At 38.5% G+C, this 22,103-nt stretch overlaps 1 protein-coding gene across 1 annotated transcript; it reads right to left on the reverse strand.

Moving 5' to 3' along the window:
- Window positions 1-1,548: 1,548 nt before the first annotated feature.
- On the reverse strand, window positions 1,549-9,943 carry LOC100542676 (monocarboxylate transporter 10). Its single transcript, XM_031552517.1, has 3 exons — window positions 9,800-9,943; window positions 6,955-7,183; window positions 1,549-6,724 (listed from the first exon to the last, which is right to left on the reverse strand). The coding sequence occupies exons 1-3, from the start codon at window positions 9,941-9,943 to the stop codon at window positions 6,489-6,491; spliced, it is 609 nt and encodes a 202-aa protein (XP_031408377.1). The 3' UTR covers window positions 1,549-6,488.
- Between the last annotated feature and the right edge of the window lie 12,160 nt (window positions 9,944-22,103).

Raw genomic sequence — 22,103 nt, forward strand, 5'->3', positions numbered from 1 at the left:
AAAAAAAAAAAAAGACAGCTTGTAATTCATTAGTAACTTTTCTTATAAAAGTTTTTATTTTTAGTGCTCAGTCTGCCTCTCCTGGATGACCAAAACCAAGATCTTGGATCATTTGAAGACATAAAGCTTTGCCTTACTGATCAAAGGTCATTGGCATCATTGCTGTGTGTAAAGCAAGGGAGAGCTGTGACTTGTGCTTGCGTACTCTCAGCATGTGCACTTCTCCATACAAACCTGACCGAGTGCAGCTACACCACGCTTTAACAGCTCTCTTTATACCCAAGGAGCATAATAAGCACTCGCTGAATGCAGCAGAGGGCTGCTTTTGGTGTTTTTGAAGAGACTATTTATTTTTTTTTACAGAATTTCTCTAGAATTAATTTGATCTGCTCTCACTGTGCTATTTTTATGCACTGGGTCAGACAAAACAGTTGCCTATTTATTTATTTTTAAACTATGTTATAACTGATATCGGGCTCTGAAGACAACTTAGCACAAGAGGTCTCTTTGTCTGCAGCGATGAATGTGCCCTGTCATGCCTGGCAGTGCACCAAGGTGTACACACATGTACGTAGGGTCTCCTCATGGCTTACATTAAGACATCTGTGTAAATCTGCTCTGCGTGTTCCGAGCAGCTCATGGGTTTTTTAAAGCACTCTATAGGTAGGCAGTATTTGGAACGTACAATAGTACACTGGAAAATGTGCAAAAGTATTTGTAATGTATTCCATAAGGAGACTTCTGCAGAGAAGTGTGTTGGTGTGTTTTGTACTTACAAAGAGGTTTTGTACACAGCGACACGTGGGCTCTTAGGAAAAGGTTTCAGACATCTTTTTTTCAGATTTTCATCTGACATACAAGTAGCCTAGAGAATAAGCCCGGAATGAATAGGAATGTTTTCCCAATAGCATCAGCTTTGTTTCTGGAAGAAAAGGAAATATTTGGTGCTGCTACAAAGGGAAGGCGAGTGAAACTCCTGTGATGTACTGGAGCTGTCAAATGAGGAAACACCTCGCGCTGCCAAGGTGAGTTGAGGTGAAAGTGGTGGCAGGCCAGGACGTGATCAAAGGTCTTCTGAATTGCACTGGCAGTTCTTGAAGCCAAACGTACCCATTTATTTATTTATTTAAACGTCACAAGTTTGTTCTACCCCTTTCCCTCCCTTCCTCAATTTTGCTTCTTCCTGTTGTGAACGTAACAGTTTAGCAAAGTTTGACGTTAAAACCCCAGCATGTAAAATGAAGCAGACAGAATTGTATGAAGCATGCCCAGCTGGAAGGTGGTAGTTCAGGTGTACAGAGCCCTGGTTTCAAATTGGAGTGTTGGTGCCATTAGAAAAAAAGTGCACTGCACTAAATACTGATGTAGGGGCAGTCAGATCACACTGGTAATGAAAGCTGCAGGGCCGGACTTTAATACAAAAGGCTGCAGCTGAGATTCAGTATCAAAATGTAACACAATTCCTTTAAAACACAGAATTCCTTTTAAAAAATTAAAGGTTGTGCAGAAAAATGGGACTGAAAAATGATACATGCAGTAACAAATGGGGCACTTAAAAACTACCATCTTTATTCAGGGTAATTTGAGATTGGTCACAATTATTATAGCAAAATGAAAGACATCAGACAATGTTGGGTTTTTTTCTCTTTCAACCTTTCTAACAATGCAGAATCTTAAAGAACGGAGTTAAGGCTGGCAAAATGTGCATCTTTTAATATTCAAAACAACATACAAAAGAGGAGGTCTATAAAGACAGCGAAACACGTCAGTGTTACCAGTATTAGCACACATTTCAGTATAAAATCACTCAACGCAAAGTTCTGAAACATTTAAAATGTTGACACAATATATAGAAAAGGCTAAAAGGCATACTGAAAATATGCCAGCATTAAAAGAAGCTTACTGTCTGGAACTGTAGTGGCGCTATGCTTGTCAACAGAGATGTGTAAATCAAATTATTTTCTCAGTCACATCCAAGTGCTGCAGCTCCTGTAGTTAAATGCAGACCATGTATGCCCCAGCTAAACTACATGGTATTACCTACGTGCACACATACATGCACACTCTCCCTAGCAGACGGTTGGTTCCAACAGATGCACTGAGGTGCCTGATGTCAGCTCCCACGGTGGGATCCCGATCCCATAGGGTCCCACGAGCTGAGCAGGGTTGCCAGCACAGTGCTTAAACTCACCCATCAGGATGATTCCAGGGTAGTAGCAGTGATTTCTGTCCTGAGATTCTCCAGTCAAGGCCACAAGGATGCATCTCCTGTTCCTCTGGCATGTACTCCCTGGTGCGAGCAACTGAGCAGGGCATTTTTGCTTTCAAACTGTGGTGTCTATATTTTATACATTAAGAATGTGATCAAAGCCTTCATCTATGGGTGGGCAGCTCAGTATTCTGCTGGGCTGCCTCAGCCTCCTCTCCCACTCCATGAGAATGCTTTCTCCATCAGGCAATGACTGCTCAAAGGTTTAATGCAGGGACAAGGTATAAGAAGCACTATCCATACACAATAGGATGTGCATTGGCTTTGAAAATCCAGTATCTTCAGTGAGAATTTAGGAAGGTACATATCCAGACATAATGCGTGAGGATCCAAGAGAAAAGCATCAAATGCTTACCTCACCTGATCCCAAACAGACCCTCACATATGATCACAGAACAGAACTCGTGGCAATGCCACCTTTGACTCTACAATGGAGAAAGGTCCATGAAGAGTCCCTGGAAATAAGTAGAAATTTTGAATGGTAAAGAAGGCATTTGAGATCTTTGATACTTCAACAGTCTACAAGTACATAGCCAGAAGAAATCCAACAATAATTTTTATAAATTTTGCTTTGTATATTGTTGGATAGCATAGATGAAAATAAGAATATGAAGACTTGGCACGATTTCAGACTCCTTGCTGAACAGATTTAAGAAGATTTCCAAGGACCTCAATACCTACCAAGAGGGCATCACAACTGTCAGCCATATAAACCATCAAACCAAACCCTCGTTCAAAATCAGTTTTGCTTTTGCGATCCAGTGTATGCAGTCACAGCACAGAGTAAGACTACAGATTGAATCATAAATGAAGCTGTTTCTGCCCAGTATTTTCTAGCTTACCCTGAAAGTACCTGATGGAAAAAAGGAAGAGGATTATTCTGTTTATATGATGAGACAACAATATATATGAAAGCACAAACTTCTTAAGAGAGGGATACATCTGCATCTCAGAATGATTTAAGGGTTTCTGTTGAACAGAAGCAGTATTTTCATTACAGAATCCATCCCCAACAGGAATAGCTCTGACACACATTACATCATCAAAATGAGAGTTCAATAGATTCAATAGATTCCCAGGCTTCCACACCTAAAATTAAATGTAATTACAAAAAATTTACATTTATTCAGATGAAACAAAATAAAATACTTGGTGCTTTTTCCTCCCAATTTTCAAAATAACAAACATTTCTACACCATGCTGTCATTTTTTCTAAAGTGTACCAACCAGCTGCTGTTTGTGATGGACATTTATCTGTTATTTTTTGAAAGGGGAGATGGATTGGCAGTCTCACTTTCACAGCCTCAGGGCACTCACTATGTCTATATGCAAGTTTCTCAACGCTTAATTAGTCTCACTGCCAACAATCTGAATTTTACTTTCATTTTGACTGCTTCTTGTCTAATTTTAGCATGCAATCCTCTCACAAAGCTTCTGTCTAATACAGACTTTTTTCTACTGGACATTCATTTCCCCAGTAGACGTGAGCTGGCAGTAAAGATGCTATCAGAATTCTCGTGCATTCATTTTTTTAAAAGCCTTTTCCGAAATCTCATTTTTTGGAAGTCTTTTCAGTTGCAGCACCGTTGTAAAACAAGCACTGGCATCAGCAATAGGTTCAGTATTCCGACAGCAGCGCACCAACTTAACTTCACGAGTCCTACCTCTGCATCCGCCGCCTGATTTCAGCATTTGTTTCTGATATTGCTCTGGTCATTGCTATGTGATCATTCCCTCTGAGTTCCCTTCCCAAGGCCACTGTTTGGGGTTTTTGTTTTGTTTAGTTTTGTTTTAAATGCAATTGATCTGGGGAAGATAATTCACATATTTAGTTAGTCAAATATGAACATTTGAATTTTTGCGTAGGGATACATTTTGAAAGGGTCTAACAATAATTAATCCATATTAGTGTTACATTCTTTCTGTAACATTTATAAATCTTAACAGCACTTGCTTTATATTCTCTCCTGGCTATTTTATATATTCAGAGCACCAAGTCAGGAAGGTGCCACAGTTACATCAAGATGTCTCATCATGACAGTTTCAAGTCACACTAATGCTAAAAAGCAGCTTTAACTGTTGTTACAAACTCCCAAAGCTACAACACATGAAATGTAAGACTCATGGTGAATATTCATTTGTCATAAAGCAAAAGGAAACGAGAGGTTTTTAATCACACTTAATCAGCAGAATCCATTGCACGGCCCACACACGCGGCAATGCTGGAAAACACCGTCTGCAGAGATACGCCAGACTGGAACAGCATGAGCTGCTGTTATCGCTTCTGGACTAAAGGCAGCATTTGGTACTTGCTTTAATTAGCAATGCTATTAATGTTCTAATGAAATTCTCGTGAGTACTTGGGACGTGGAGAAGCACAAGTCCCAGCGAAGCCAAAGGGACGGCTGCTGTAAGGATTGTTTTCCACCTCTAAGTCCCGCTTATCTACTCCATTAACTTTGTAAATCCAATTCCTTCCAACATTCCATGTGACAAGAACTGAAATTCTACAATACAAACAAAGTATCAGTGCTGGTCTTCGATAATTGGGATGCTGTGTGTGATTCCATTTAAGACTTCTTTAAGCTGATAGATGTAAACATTTCAAGTAATAGCACTGCTAATAGAGTGTTTCAGATCACAAGCGTTCGTGGGCTTTCTTGGCAGTTTACTACAATGCTGAAAAATAGAAAAACAACAGAAATAGAAGAGACATTAAGTGATATAATTTTAAAACAATATCTCTCTGTGGTTCACATAAAGAACAGGCACTGCCACTTATAAAAACTGCATTTCAGGGTGCACTTTGTCTTCAGATTGCATTCAGTTTGCTCTTTGCTATGACACTCCTGAAGACTACAGAAATGCTCAATGGACTTGACGTCAAGAATATTCAGGCATTCCCACTGCACCATTCATCCATACCCACTGAAAAGCAATGCGCTTGGAAGTGTTTTTTAAGATAAACTGTGTTGTTTTCATCTGAAAGTATCATGTTTTCAAATACTTTTCAGAGGAGATATCCAGAAATACACGCCTGACAAACAGTACATAATACCTAAGAACACATAAGCAATCAGGACATACTTTAGTATGATAAGCAACCAATAGGACATGCAAAGACATTTCTTTATGTCTGAATACAATACAGAGCTGTGAAGACCTAAAATAAAGCTGCATGTTTACTTAGTGCAAATATGTTGTTGAGCGTTGTTTTAATAGCTCCCCTTTATTTCCACATCTCAAGAACGATTTCATATTATTGCACTTAGGATCTATCTTTAAAGCTGTCTCAGTTTTAAGGAGAAAAAAACCAAAAACCTAAATCAAAACCACCATCAGGAATTGTGACGCTTAGGTGAAAACATTACATACACATCAATAGTTTTGTGTTACCAAAAAGTATCAAGAATCTGTAATTCAGCAGCTGTACTTCCAAATGCGTTTGCATTCTAAGCTCAGTTTGTGCATATCCAAAACCTGGTTCCATCCAAAATGTCATCTCTTTGTTCAGGCTACTATGAAAAGGTGAATCAATGCAAAAAGTGAATGATTAAACTGAGCCATCTGGGGGTTTTAGAGAAAACAAAACAGATGTTTAATAATTTAACTTTGTAATGCTAAATGATTTCAGCGAGAGCGAAGGGAATCTAAAATATGCATATACATAGAATCATAGAATCACCAAGATTGGAAAAGACCTCAAGATCGTCAGGTCCAACCATCCACCTACCACCAATATTTCCCCACTAAATAGAATCATGATACTGAATTCTGAAAGACTGTAAAACAGCACAAGAAACTTCAAAAATGAAATCAGTTTTAAGAACTACTAAATGCTCCAGTATAAAACATCCCTGGGTGTGCCTGCATTGAGTGGAGCACACAAGTTATTGAGGAATCCTGGGTCATTGAACCAAACACAGCTTCCATATTTCCGAGAAATACATTCTGATGAATTAGAAAAATATTCTCTTCACACACAGAATCACTACACATGTACACACTAATGTTACAAAACTTCAAATACTCTGAAAACGTGGCTTGAAATCAAACTCAACAACTCATCAAAATAAGTTCAATGGTATAAAAGATTCTTAAAGCAGTTTTGCAATTTCAGCAGTTCAGAACATCTTTAGTATCACGTAGTATCTTCAGCCAATAAGTAGAAATGTAGCTTTGGTAGAAGAAAGTCCATCTTGTATAGGAAAAGAAAGCATCAAACACCTGATTCCATTTCTTTGACTGGCTTTTCCGCGGCATCTGACACCAAAGTGCTTTCATTTTCCAGCATTTTCTCAGTAGTTTCTCCATCAACAGTTTTTGCCCTTTCTTTCAACTTATGTCGTTCGTGGACCCAGGGGATGATGCACAATATCGCTCCGCCGATAAGTGGGGGGACTCCAGCCAGGTAGAATGCCACATCGTAGGTACCGAGGCGATCACGAAGCAAACCTGGAAAGACAAAATAAAATCACTACAGTGATGCTTTTGGAATATACAAAAATCACGTATGTCTGAAGCAAACTTTTCAAAAGTCCAGTAAATCAATAACCCAGAAGCATCGTATATTCTGGAGCTCAGATAGAAAAAATCCGATGTAAATGCAATGCATATGATATAGGATCAGACAATTTAGCAACTATAGAAGCCTATTTACAGCTACAGACCATATTTATTCTCACCTGCAATGGGTGGACCAACTGTCATAGGTATTGACATGAGTCCAAGGAGAAATCCTATGGCCTGGGAGACATCCTGAGCCCCAACAAGCTCAAAGGCAATAGGAGCCATAATGCAAATGAAACACCCATCAAACAGGCCCATGAAGAGACAGACAGCAATGAGACCTCCAAAGACGTGGCACACTGGAATCATCATCGACATCAAGCCAATAAAGAAGAATGATGTCACCTAAACATGACCAAAGAAGAATATAAAAACATATTGCATCAAATCAGCCAAAATAACTGGAAGAGATGAGCTTTCTTGCATACGTGGACAATTCATATTTACTTAAAAATAAATAAGCACACATTACCACTATTAGAAATTAAAAAGCAAATAAAACAAACACTTGGAACTGTCATAATATGCAATTAAAGAGATTCCACAGCTTGTTTCTCAATTTTCCCAGAGCACACTTGTACCCACAGGTACTGTGTAAGGGCATCATTTCCTGCACACCAACATTCCGTGCAAAATTGCTTCTACACTCTTTTCACAAAGAAAACCCATAAAGATATTAAAAAGAAAAAATCATATAACTAAAATGCAATGTGATTAGACTCCTCACTGTTGTAATTTTAGTAACAATATCAGTGCTTAGAGAGGGCACCTGAAAGTCTCATTTCAATTTTTCCATAAAAAGGCATCTTGCTGTATTTCTATCGCCGTTTATCTTTGCATATTTTTAATCTTCTAAGATCATAAGCTGTGAATTTCATTATTGCTATTTGCAGTAAATTAAAGGAATAAATCCATCTTTCCACAAATGAAGCAGAAGTCATTTCAAAGAAAATCAAAGGAAGTTTTGCTTACGCACCATTCTTATATCAGCATGGAAACCCAATGCCTCACCTTTCCAAACAAGGCACACACGACTATGCATTGCTCACCCATAGAACAAGAAAAACAAAGTCACTCCCAGACATCACAACTTTTTGAACAGTAAGTGACATCAAATAAATGAGTTGATTACGAAAAATCTTTGAGAAGACACCTAGATGAGAATTTTCAGGACAATATAGAAATTACCTTTGGGCACTGTAATTTATTTAGCATACTAAGGAAAACATTTGAAGTATTGCACAGAGATAGGAACTACTGGAGAACTGGGCTTCTTATAGGAATTTAAGGGTAGAAGTGAAGAAGTTCTCAGTTCTCTGTATTCTGATACATAAAATACAAATATTAAGATGTATTTATAACCAAGAAATTATATAGTTATATATAATCTAAACAAGATGCTATTGACCAGGTTAGTCACATTATCATATTAAGATTACACACAGCACTAAAGCCAGAATCTCTATGCTTTACCTGGAAGAGGCAGAATGTATAATTTTAGTAGTAAAGATATCATTTACAAAGCAAAATCCAGCAAAAGAGCTCTTTAAGGAGCACAGAAAGAGAAAGCTGAAGGTTGATTTTACTGGACAGAGCTCTTGTAAGTTGTTCAACTATAAGAGAACACAGTTCTAAGAGGAAAGAACTTTCATCTGCATTGGTTCTTAAATAGTTTTGCACAAGATAAGGTGATTGTATGAACTGTAGGGTGTCCCAGAATAACACCTGTGAATATTCACTTCCCCTCCAAAAAACACTCATTTGAAACAGGAGAGCTGAAGATGAAGAGAGAGAGCTTTGCATGTTTTTCCTCCCTTAAAATCTGGTGAAAGCAATGTTACTTAAAAGCAACAGAATTCACGTTTTAAGCAGATCTCTGGTCTTTCTGTTCCATCCAGCAAAAAGAATAAAAAGACTTGCAGAGTTTTACTGCAAGTTTGACGTGTATTTCACAAAAATAATGGAATGTATCTGTGCTTTGTAAATCATGTAACACCTCAATGCTATCTTTTCACTTTTCAATTTAATATTGAAATTTCCTAAGACTGTAACAATACGTACTGACTCAATCTAAATCAATGAGATTAGACTCCAGGCTCTTTCATCAGAGAGTCTAAATGCATGCAACTATGGCAACAGACACTTCAGAAAGTTGGTTCTTTCTCAATTATTTTTGCTCTGAATAATGTAGTACAGAGAATAGCCATCAGATGTCTCCCTTGTTACTTCTCATTTTTTAAAAAAACAACAAAACAAGAACACTCAGGAGTTGGTAACATGCAAGTTACAGCTTTCTCAAAAAAAAAAAGAAAAAGAAAAAAAAAGAACCCACAAACTGCCACCTTCTGAAAAAACAATGCTCATAAGCGTGGATGGAATGGGTATCCATCTTCATTCTCAAGCTTCCGCATTTCTGGAAACTGAAGGAGTGATGCTTTACCTCCTCCATGTGACTATGAGTAACCTACTTCACACAGCAAAGTCTTCTCAACTAAGCACTTGTAATAGTCTCTTTGGCCATATCAGCATGTGCTATGCACTGAACAAACGCTACACCAAGATGGCACCTAAGAAACATGAGGAAAGGAGAACGAAAAAATCCTTAATGGAGGAACTTGAAGAAATCAGTAACTATCAAGAAGTTACGGATAAAACTGGGAAAGAAGAACCTACAGAATCACCAAAGGTTTTCTCACTCCAAGCTAATGATGAAAGTTGCCAGCAAGCAGTAGCCACAGTTTCTCAGTATAAGAATCAAAAAAGATCAGGAGAAAGATTCCCAAATTTTGCATCAGGGGCTCATGAGTATCAGCAGCCAGACGTTGCTTCTTAGAGTGCTGAAATCTCTCAGGATTAAAATTTTCAGCCACTTTATTATTTACTTACCTACCTGCAATCAAAGCCTTCAGAATGCTTTTTGTATATATATATATATTCCTTCAGAACCACGGGAAGACGTACCTGTAAATAAACTTTTTTTGCACCAGGAATATAATCCGCAACTCTGCCAAAGATCAATCGGCCAATTCCTGAAGTAATGCCCAGACACAGCAGAAGCACCTCTTCTTGCACACTGTCACCAAATCTGTCTTCCACATGTTTCATCTGTTTGAAAAGAGGGTTCAGAAAATTAACTTGTTTTAAAATGACAAGGAAGAGAAATCCATTTAATTTTTGAGTTAGAGGTGAGCTGTGAATCTCTGACTTCAAATATGGCTACAAACAACTGGCTTGCTTATTCTGCTTGGGCAGGATGGTTTTTTGCACTGGGTTACCAGTATTAAGTGCAACACAATGAAAAGAACCTGAGAATGTGTTTTCACTTTATTCACATTTAAGGACCTTAATTCAAGAAAGCAGCAAGGCTAATACCAGGAAATTAAAATCTCAGAAACACTCCCCCAGCCACATTTCGTGCACTTGCAAAGGAAGCATAATGCTGAATTCACAAACAATCTTCATTGCTTAGGGCATACTGAAGTCCCAAAGCACTGAATCATTAATAAATATTAGCACTGTCCTATTCTGTGCATTAAGACAGACACAGATACTATCAGACTTACAACAAAGCTCAAGGAAGGAGCAAGAAGAAAAAGGGCAGAGTGCAGAGGCAGGACGAGGAGGGGCCCTCGTCCCAACATCCAGGGACCAGGAGAAAGAGGAGCAGGAAACCTCTGCAATCCCAAACACAGAGGCAGGGCCTTCCAGGAGTGGGTACATTAACAGCAACAGAGAGTAGTGCAGACAGACAGACTGGAGAAATAGTTTAACAAGCCACTCTGACCTAAAGCACTACAGCAACTGACCTCCAGTTCTGTCAGTAAAACGTCAAATGCAGATGTGATGAATTAACAGTATCAGTAATTCCAACCTTCTGAGTCATGTAAAAGGAAAAAAAAAAATCACGAGGCTGACTACATGGATGGATTTGGATTTCCTTTACATTGTTTTTGGAATCGTAAGGAATAGCTTTTATGAGTTTTAAAGCACAAGAATTCCATGTGATTGTTTGTTTGTTGTTGTTGTTTTGGGGTGGGTTTCATGATTTGTTTCTTGGGGGAGGGTGTTAAATCAGCCACAAAAACCAGAAATTACCCAGAACACAGACTTTTGCATTAACCACTTTTTTAAATGCTGCTGGCAATACCAAATATGCCAAGGTATGCACAAAGAGATGCAGTAATTATTTGTGTAATCCTGTGACCTCTATGCTCATAACTACCTCTGAAAAAGAAACCGCGAAGACTCGGAGGTGTGAAGAAGCAGACTGAAGAAACTGATTTTTAAGAAATGATGCACTCACCTTGCCTCAGGTGTTTTTCTACACACTGACAGACCTTGCTAATAAAAAGTCAGAGCAGTTTTTGTTATTTTTAATAATTCTGATTCTGTGATGTATTCCCACACAGGGAGGTGTTGGAGTCACCATCCCTGGAGGTGTTCAAAAAATGTGTGGATGTTGTATGGGGACACAGTTTAGAGGGAAATGGTGGTGGTAGGTTGATGGTTGGACTGGATGGTCTTGGAGGCCTTTTCCAACCTTGGTGATTCTATGATTCTGCAGTTTTGAACTACAGAATCCTTATTGCTTGACTATAAAGTACTCAAGAGTCTCTTGTTAATACACAAGCTGAGCCTTTTTTCCCCTCAACATAAGCATGGTTTGCTAAGCTATGGCTGATTTTCTTAAATATAAAACCAGTTGCCTTTTGTTTACATATCACAGAAAACTATTAAATCTAGTATCAATTTGTCTAATACGTAATTGCTTTTGTCAGAAACCAAGAAAAATAAGAGGTGGGTTTGTTTTGTTTTTAAGCATAAAATCTAGCTTCAGAAGAAATACACTTGCTATTCCTATTTTTGACAACTTTTTTCTTGTTTTTGGGAACAGAATCTGAATTTTTCTTCTGGAGTGACATTCAAACAAACTGCTGCAATAAATCCTTCCCGTGAAAGGGGAAAAGAAAAGCTGGCAGTTTCCCATCCCCACCTTTATGCTTCTGTCAACACCTGCCGGCCGAGCTGGCAGAAAAACCTTGGAATTTTCTGCCGTTCTTCTCACCTGTTCCACTTTCATGTTTCTGCAGCCTCTAGGTTGTTTAATTAGCAGACCTCATTTATCCACTCCCCAGAGGCTTTTCAAGAGGTAAGATAAAGCTCTACATCTAGATAACTATTAACCCTGTACCCACAACTGAGCAACAGGGTTTCTCAAAGCAATGCTCCCAGGGTGAAATGCTGCCCTCTCAGGCCAGCGGGGTGGGGTGGGGGGAAGATACTAGATCCAACCAACTTAAGTAGGAAAATAATTGCTACTTATCTTGAGCTTCACGTATCTAAATTAGTATTTATTTTCAGAGTTCACTCCTCTTAAGAGCACCACAAGCTCCAAGAGTGCTTCCAGCTAGATGTAGCAAGACACTTCCATGGGAGGACGCAGGCAGTGGAGCAGGCTATCCTGAGAGGTTTTCCAGACCCAGCCAGTGTGACCTCAAGGCTGGCTCTGCTTTGATCAGGAGTTGGACCAGAGATCTCCGGGATGTCCCTCTCATCTCATTGATCCTCTGATCCTACCCCATGCTCCTTAACAGCACATTCAGTCTCCAGTGTTACAGTCACTAACTAAAAACATAAGTAACAGCAGCACTAACTGAATATCTGAAAATACACTGGTTCAGGATTAATCCAGTATTGTAAGTGCTAACTAATTATGGGATTACAGACACATCTTGTAACTGTAATTTAAATACATTTATTTACGATGAAGCAGCCTAAACAGAAAGACTCCAGCATTCAAGATTTCCACATTTTTAACTGACAAAACTACTCAAAAATCCCATGATGGATAATGGCTTATGGACCTTCCCAGAGAGCATGTCATGCAGTCATGCATCAACACACTCTTGCCATTGTAGAACCATACATGTTAGAGTTACATGACTTCTTAGGCAGTCAAATGGGGACCCAGGCACCCAGCAGACACCAAGGCCAAAACACAGGTTTTATCCTGTCTCGGTAACATACCTAGCTCTTCCCATTACAGCTGTATGCATGGTGAATTGCAAATCTAATTTTTTCAAGAGTAGAAGAAACCTGCAATTTTGCCCGAGCTAACCAGTACAAACAATGCAGTTCCAAAGGAAGGCATTCTGAAGGAAATCTCTAGCGTTGCAGATATCTGAACAGTGAATTATGACACATAAGTTCTGCCATACTTCCAAACTACGAAGGCTGTAAGTTTGCAAATAAAACAAAGGAATTATCAAATTAAAAATTGTATGCTTCTCCCCCCGCCCTGTTTATTCCAATTTTAGAATACACAGTGTTTTTCCAAAGGAAGTTGAGATTCTTTTTTCCATGCTACAGAAAGAAGAATGGAACTGAGTCAGCTAAAAGTCTGCATGATTTGCCAGACAGCACTACTTTAGAAGTTGTCTTTGTATAATCCCATTTTCCAAATCAAGATGTAGACAGTATACAATAGAACTGAATACATGCCTGGCACCAGCATTCTACCTTACAATCTTGTTCTCCATATCAGGGTAATACACAGATCTTACTATACAAATTCTCATTCATTTTAGGATAAGACTAAAATAACAATTAGTCACATGGTAGTGGCTGTAAGGGTTATTGACCCACTCTCTCGGGTAACTCTCCATCCAGTCAAGACACAGATTTTGACAAGATCTTCTATTCAATGCATACACATGTAGCTATGTCCAGGCAGCGAATCCATGATGTGGGGGGGGGGAAATCCAAGTACTGATCCAGTTCTTTTCTCCAACCACAAGAACCAAAGAACACAAATTGGAAAGAAATAATAAACTAGTAAGAATTTTTTTTCTCTATCAATTCCTTTCCTCCTGGGTATATTCCACCTGGGGAATTCCCAAACAAATAAAACTTTAGTAGGTTAAATGCAGCATAATCTCTTTCTCACTGAAGGCCAACAGCAAAATATAACGTAGAAAAGTTTGAACACGATCAAAAGCTCATATAAAAAAAATGCTACAAGTCCTGATGTCTGACATTACTCTTACACTGGTTTTAAATGAAAGAAACGTTCACAGAGATTGCTGTTACAATATGCAAATTGGATATAATATTCCAGCAAAACCTATCTGTTCCAAATTCACAGTTTTCTGAAGGAGCTGGGAGGTTCTTTTGGTAAAAGGATAGTGCACACAAACTTTGCATTCTTCAGGGTTTTCAGAAGAACATGAGTTCTAATAGATATCCAAAGCAAAACTATGATTTCTTGAAATGCCAAGTGGTGAAACATGACTACAAGTATCTAAGATGCAGATATGCATGAGATGTCAACTGCCCCAGAAGGCTGAAAGTTTCAGGATGTACTGAAAAACATAGCATGAAATAACTCTAGATAAATCACTGTTTGTCACACACACACACACACATACACACACACACACGAGCAAAAATATGTGGAGAAATCAGTTGTCAGAAAATTCTATGATAGTAGGCACATGGAAGATCATTTAAGGCAAATACATTTCTGATACAGACTCTACTGATAAAATGATATTTACTGATGACCAAAAGAAGAGCAAAGGGACAGAATTCCCCCATCCTGGAGGCATTCAAGGCCAGGCTGGATGTGGCTCTGGGCAGCCTGGTCTGGTGGTTGGTGACCCTGCACATAGTGGGGGAGTTGAAACTCGATGATCATTGTGGGCCTTTTCAACCCAGGCCATCCTATGATTCTATGAATTTCTGAAATAATATTGACTTCTGAACATCAACTGAAAAAGTGATTGACATACCAGAAGGCATGAAATAGTACTATTAATACCTACTGTAGAATGATAGCATTCCCTTAGAAATGGATCTCAGATGGATAAAGATAATGAGGGATTTTTCTATTATTCCACCGAATAAAGCAGATGAAATAGAATAATTCCTACATCAATGATTCAGATGTTCAGTTTTACTTAAATTCAGATTACAACACTCAACAGATTAACTGTGAAGACTTTTTAAGGTGAAAAAGCTAAGCATTCGGACAAATTAAGAAAAACTCATATATTTAAATTAGCTTTGTTTTATTTTCCAAAATAGCAAGTCCTGAAGAAATTTGCCCCCAACAAGAATAACTAATATATGTATTTATCTCAGAAATGTCATCTTTAAGAACATGCGAAGAATTAGTACGATCCCAGAGATCAAAATAGACAACAGGATGTGTAAGACAAACTGGAGAAAAAAGACAAGGTTAACCAGTAACTAGTTTTTCACTTAATAGAGTCGGAAAGTGTGATCATTTTTAAAGCAACTAAACCAGTTCTTAGGTCTTGAAAAGGTGCATGTCAGCTGGGAGGCCTGAAAAATATCTGAGGAATGGTGCAAGAAAACATGCTGGGGACAGAGCAGCCTGAAGCATGGCACAGTCCCTACATCACAGCAAGAGATGACCCATAACTTCTGCTCCCTCCCTCTTCCACTGCACTTTTAGTCTCGACAGACGCTGGGTCCCACTGGAGCCACAAAAGACAGCTTAAAGAAATGTGCACAAGGTTGCTGATGGATTGGCTTGGCTCAAGCAGCCACAAGGCAGAAAAGGAACACATACCTGGGAAAGCTCACAGAGACTGAGAAAAAGAATGAGTGTGCCCCAGTCTAACGCTAATAAGCATTTTCACTAACAATATGGATAGTGAAGTTGAGGGATAATTATCAAATCTGCAAATGACATCAAATAAAGGGCATCAGCAGGTACTGTGAAATAGAACTGAAATACAAAATTATCTGGGCATCCTCATCAAGTAATGTGAGCTAAACATAATTCAGGTTCATAAAAATCTTTATGAGGTAAATGATGCTCGAAAATCACCATGAGGTAAAAAATCAGATAAATGAGCATAAGAGGAGAATAATCTGTCAGCAGTTCTTCAGAAAGGGAACTGAAAGGCTAGCAGATCAACTTCAGCATGTTCCAATAATGCCATCATATTGCAAAAACAATAGTAGATGGGTCAATTCATAAGCTGTATGGTGTGATCTTCACAGCTTGCTCAGTGCTAGTAAAGCCTCAGCTGTATTATTATGCCTATTTGCAGACATTACTCATTACTAAAGACATGGATTACCTAGACAGAACCCAAAATACAGATCTGGCAGTAAGCACAAGCTTTAAGGCTTATATTGTAGAAAGATATTTAAAAAAAAAAATAGAAATGGTAAAATATGCCCTTTAACAAAGTCAGTCTATAGTCAAATAACTGGATAGTCTATGGTTCCCACAATGGGTGTGAAGGCCAGAACACAAAGCAATGGGCCTAAGCTGCACAAAAGGACTTTCAGTTAGACGTTAAGAAAGTTTTTCCATACAGACCAAACTGCCAGCTATCACAGGTCAAAAGAGGCTATGGAGATTTTTAACACTAGTTAAACTCTTGTTTGATATTAGATAAGCTATAAATTAGAGTAAGTACTATGATTCTTATTGTCCGCCATTCAGTGAAGTGATCTGATGGATGCATATAGCCCCATATGCATTCTTACTGGCTATTAGTTGTAACTTGAAAACTGTTTTGTTGTTGTTGTTTTTGTTGTTGTTGGGGTTTTTGTTTGTTTGTTTTTGTTTGTTTTTAAACACACTCCAACTTGTAAAACTCTGTAATATAATAATTCTTTTCAAATCATTGTAACATTTACTAATGCGATAAAATGTTCTATATAATTTGTGTTAAGGAATCAAGCAATTCCATAACAATGGATCAGGTTATCCTGTGCAAATAAGCAGTTACAGGAAAATTCATTAGTAATCACTGGTTATTGTATGCACTGAGCCTATTAAAAAAAAAAAAACCTTTGACTAGTTGTTCTAAACACAATTATCACGGATTGCCAAAGCAGCTACGGGGAGGGAACCGACAAGCAAATAATGCTTAGTAATAAGAAGCTAATACTTCATAATAGAAAGTTAATACTTAGTTCATACTTGAACTTGCAAGTTCATACTTGTTTATAAAGCTAAACTGAAAACTTACAGAATGGACTAATTTTGTTTAGCACGCTTAAGTAAGACTGTAATACACGTCTGTGGCTACACAGCCTTTCCAAACTTAGAAGAAAAACAGATCTGTTGTTGAGTCTTGTAGGAATAGCCTGCTGACACCATAGGATTCAGCTGAATGAAATCAAAACAGATTCTCAAGCCTTTATTCAGCTGCCACATAACTCTGAGAGCATCTGTAAGACTTCAAGATTTAAGATCTACTTATAGACATGCTCACAATCACCTCAGCTTTGGCAGGGCTGACTGAAGGGCCTGTCTCATTCTACTGGTAAACAAGGAGAAAAACAAAACAAAGCAAATCTTCTCCAGATCATGGCCCAGAGAAATTCAATCAAGGAGTTGTATTTTTCTTTAAAACACAATAAAAAGAGATCATAACGATAGTTTCTGCTATTCTTACAGAGATATAGCTCTTTATTATGCAATTTTCTTTCCAGCCTGAAAGCAATCTGAAGTCATCCTTCTTTTTTCCTAGGAAATATTCTACTCAGCAGGACTTAAAACTTTACCTCAATTGGCTGGAGGATAAAGCACAACTTGACAGCTTGTGAAAACTAACTGGAAAAGGATGGATTTCAGTATTTCCTCAAAGGTAAATGCAATACATGAAAAGAAACTCACAAGCCTGGATTTAGAGAGGATTTAAAGATGGTTTGTAGGCAGCACCTCCTGGAGCTGTCCACTACTAGACACAAAGCCCAGTCTGCACATGGGTGAAAGAAGGTTCTGCTAAGCTTTAATCATTAATTTTCTTTACTCTGCACAAGAAGAGCACAAAATTAGTTGTGATGCCACAGGCGCTCGAAGAGTTTAATTCAGGTCAAGATGCTTCAAGGACTTCAAAAAGACAAAAAACTGAGTTAACCAATAAAAATATTTTAAGTTAGCAATTTTATTTTCTGGGCTTTGAACTGTATCATCGTCTGATACAGTTGTTTGGGTTATCCAAAAGATATCCAAGTAGCATGCTGATAGAGACTAATACAATAGGAATTAGAATGGAACTCAGACCTTACAATCTGCTTGTATTGCATAAACACAGGGAAGTCTGCTTTGTTCCTCTCCTTCAACATCTTACTGTGTATAACTGAACACACCTGCTGCCTAATGCATTTTTTGCAGTGAATTTTCATATACTTCTAGTGGAAAACAAAATACACACACTTGACTTATTCTTTTCAGTTTCTATTCTTTTTGTACTTATGATTTTTACCTTTCTGCAGTGTGCACTTGGAAAACAGCTTAAATACGTTTTCATAACAAATAGGATTTTTTCTTTTTTTCTTTTTTTTTCCCTACTCCACCAACCACCCCCCAAAAATCAAAAGTGGGTATAATAGTCAAGAATAAGTACTGCCAGATCAACACTGAGGAATACTGGGAAAGAAATGGGTGCACAGGATAATTACAAAAGTGGATAAAGGGGGAAAAATTCACTAACCTGGGCAGTCAAACTGCAGCAGATGTTGAGATCTGAAGGGAAATAAATGCAAAGATTAGAAAAGCAAGTAAAGCATGGGGAGCCACTGAAGATTTAGGGTCTCAGAAATAACCTGCTTAATTACACAGGGCTTTACAACACCAGAGCCCTGCTAGTCTTTCTGGGGAGACAGAAAAATGGTAGACAAAGTGGATGAGAAATGTAGTAGCACCAAAATCAACAGGTGTAACTCTAACTTTCTCAGCTTATCTACAGTATAGAGAAAAATCTGTATGACACAACCATCTGTTACTACTGAACATCATTTAATAGTTACTATCCTATCTTTACAAAACAGTTGAACAATGTGAAATGAAAAATGTAGTATTCTTCAGGCAAATGAATGATGGAGATCTGAAGAAATCACAGAACCATAGAAATGAGTGGGCTTCTTCAAAAGCAGCCAAGGAAAGTAAGTGAACATGGTGATGGAGGGTGATTTTTTTTCCCCCCAGTTTAACAGTAAAAAATCCAGACATGCTGATCAGAAATTAAATACTTTTTATACTTTTTTTTTTTTAATTTAAGCAGCAAATGTATGACTTAGTACAAGTGGTTCACAAAACAAAGACAATACTTACCTTACAAGAACTGAATTTCTTCAGGATGTGCTATGTGTATGTACTTTACTGTGGATGTGCATGTATTTTAAGTGCCTTAAGTTGGCAGATGTTTGGTTACTACAGTCCATACAGTATATGACATCCTTTTCACCATTCTTTGCACTCAGACATAAGAACAGCTGTGTTTCTATTTATCTCCATTATGAAATCCAGAGACACACAACTTTAAGGGAGAGGTGCTGGATTAGGACTGTGCACAGAAAATGCACCACCTGAAGAGCTTCAGTTATTGCAAGGCATGTAACAACTATCTACTATGACTCCTTGAGCAGATTCACTTTCCATTGCAGAGAACACTACAGAACTGCCACCATAATGCAGAGACAACCACTCTGGCGAGAACAGTAACTGAAACTGTTTTTTATAAGAGTCTCTTCTAGAGATGTCACATCTGACAGTATGTAGGGAACACAATATCAGTAGGGTGTCCTTGAAGAACTGCGAAAATATTTGAAAGCAGTATTAAGAGCAATGGCTTGGGTCCTGTGGACAGTCCTTCGACTACTATGGCCAGTTCAACCCAACTGTCCTCTAGTTTGTGCAGATGCAGCAGCTCAGCTCTGGTTGGGAGTATTCTGGGTGTTCACCATACCCTTTGTATTTTCCAGTATCGTTCTTTTTAATGACTTTTTCTCTTTTTAAAGTTCTGCCTGGGGAAGGTGCCACTTACGTGTGGAAAATGGCTATCTTTTCAAATGGGCAGAATAGAGAGACTGTTTATTCCTGAATAAATAAGGCCTTTCACAAACAGAATGCATAGAAGCAAAAACAGTTTTTGAAGTACATAGCAAGAACTCTCAACAAGTTTCTAGGAAAACTAAGTACAGAGGATCTCACAAGAGCTTGGCTTTTCATTTCTGAGTTGATTGCACAAGATGTCTTTTACTGACAAGTGTAGTCCACATGTGAGCACTACATTGAATTTGCACAACAGATCCCTTACTAGCAGAGCAAAGCACAGCATTGCTACAGAGCTGAGAAACAGGGACAAGCCAAAATAGCTGTCTGGTGAAGAGCAGAGCTGAAGGTATCACACTGGTTCAATTTAAGAAGGCAGTCCCAGCAAAAAATAGTTGACTCACAGAAACTCAAGGATCTTACCCTACAGAGAGGAAGAATGAAGAAAAACCAAATCTGCTTTGCAACAAAAGTCTGCATCATCTCTGAACCACATCAGCAAGTCTTTGCTGAAGAACAAGAACAAAGTGGATGTTCCAGCAAGAGTTAGTACATACTGACCAGAACACATCACTATCTTTGTACAAGGACAGAATACATGGGTACAGCAATTAGATCCAGTAATTTCAATGTAACAAATAGAGATAATCTGGAGGCAGTCTAGGCCACAAAGAGGAGATAACTGAGCCTACTGGAGCCATCTGAATTTGTGATGAAGCCTAGAAGGTGAATAAGTTTGTTTATATGCATAAACAAATACTTCACAGAGATTCCAACTATTTCCATGCACCTCTCCAGAATAAAATTGTGATGTCCTCATCACTATGGTGTAAATTTTGAGCTCGTATTAGCTTCCTCTGAGAAGCTAGATTGCCTACTTTTTTTTTTTTTAGTGTTTTCTGTTATATCCATAGCTTTAAAGCTTCCATACACTGCAGAAGTACTATGACCTTTCTCTCTGACTATAGTGATCATAGAAAATATGATTGCAGTAGGCCCAAAGATTGTCTAAGAGAACAGATTCTTAAAAGTTAAAGACAGTTTATGTTTTGGGGATACTACCAGTGAGTTTCTTCTCCCCGTGAAATGCTCACTAGCACCATTGCCCTGCATGTCAGGAGGAGTTCCCTCACAGAGGCTTTCCAAGGTCTTCCAGAACTTTGAGAAAACTGAAACAAATCCAGAAAAAAATACCTGTCCGTTGAACAGGCCAACCCTCAGCAATGCACTGCACTGGAAATATAGCCTGGCATGTGGCAAAAGGTACATTTTTAGTGTTGCGCTTTGATCTGCAAGCCTGAACACAATCTAGAACTCAGTGAGATAACTATATCCTTGCAAATGTGGAAACTGAAGTGCCCACTATTAGTCTCCACTACATCAAGGGAAAACGTACGAATTCCAAGGGTTTAAAAAAATCCTACCAAGCTCCTCAATCAGGCCTCTAAATATTTCATCACTAATTATTTTTTGTAAAGAAGATCCCCAAATTAGACAGCTACCCAAAAGACCTGGGTTATAATCCTCAAAGCTGTCAATAAGTTAAATGACAAGGATCCTGTATTGCCAATAGTACTGACCAACCACAGCCTAAGGAATGTGTGAAAGTGTAATGGAAACGTGGAATCTTGAAAGTTAAGACAGAAGAATCAATCTCTTTGTTACAGGCTGCAGATGAACAGGTCTACCCAAACTTTCTGAGAAGGGAATGATTTCTTATTTCCCAGGAAACTTCCTACTGCAAAAGGTGTCATTGGAAGGACAGCTGAAAGACCACAGGGAAGTAATGCCCTGAAAAGAAGTGGCATCCAGATGAAAGAGAGGCCAAGGTGACTACGCATCCTGGCTGGGTAACGCTCACTCAAGCCCTCACAATGGGCCAAGCAGTCTCCAAAAGTCAACATGGCAAGTCACAATCTGTCACAGCTGTTTTGAACTGAGCAGAGCAGCAGATGACTGGCCTTTGAAGAACGTCTATCATCACTGGCACTTTTTCCCAGCCATTCCTGAGGTCTATAAAAAGAAAAGGCTGAATTGACTCTCTTTGTGCAGCATATGCATTGAGTCTCCTCTGTTGGTTTTTTTCTTGGTTTGTTTTTTTTTGTTTGTTTGTTTTGTTTTTTTTTTGAAATGCAGTATTTCTTCTTTTCATATAGAAAAGTGTAGTAACAGGGGACATATATGCTACAGTATACATTTATTTCATGGTGAAAAACAGAGTCTCTGTTTTTACAGTGATTACAGCCATACAAAGTGTCCAGGCTGCCAGGCCTATTTAGACACTACCCCTTCACTCCATTGTTGCAAAGTTTCCCCACAAATCTGAAAAGCAGTTTATCAGCAGAGAAAGTGAATGTCAACTTCCAGTAACATGGGCTGCCAGCAGAACACAAGTCTGTACCTAACAACAGTGCTGAGGCTGCAGTATTTTTTTTTTTT

Source organism: Meleagris gallopavo, chromosome 2 (genome assembly GCF_000146605.3).
Source record: "Meleagris gallopavo isolate NT-WF06-2002-E0010 breed Aviagen turkey brand Nicholas breeding stock chromosome 2, Turkey_5.1, whole genome shotgun sequence".
Taxonomy (NCBI): domain Eukaryota; kingdom Metazoa; phylum Chordata; class Aves; order Galliformes; family Phasianidae; genus Meleagris; species Meleagris gallopavo.

Excerpts from the sequence above, each read along its gene's own strand:
- LOC100542676 (XM_031552517.1), bottom strand. The coding sequence starts at position 9,943 with ATGAAACATGTGGAAGACAGATTTGGTGACAGTGTGCAAGAAGAGGTG. Across the intron at positions 7,184-9,799 it reads CAAAAAAAGTTTATTTACAG|GTGACATCATTCTTCTTTAT; the intron begins GTACGTCTTCCC and ends GGTCATGTTTAG. Across the intron at positions 6,725-6,954 it reads AGTTGGTCCACCCATTGCAG|GTTTGCTTCGTGATCGCCTC; the intron begins GTGAGAATAAAT and ends TTGTCTTTCCAG.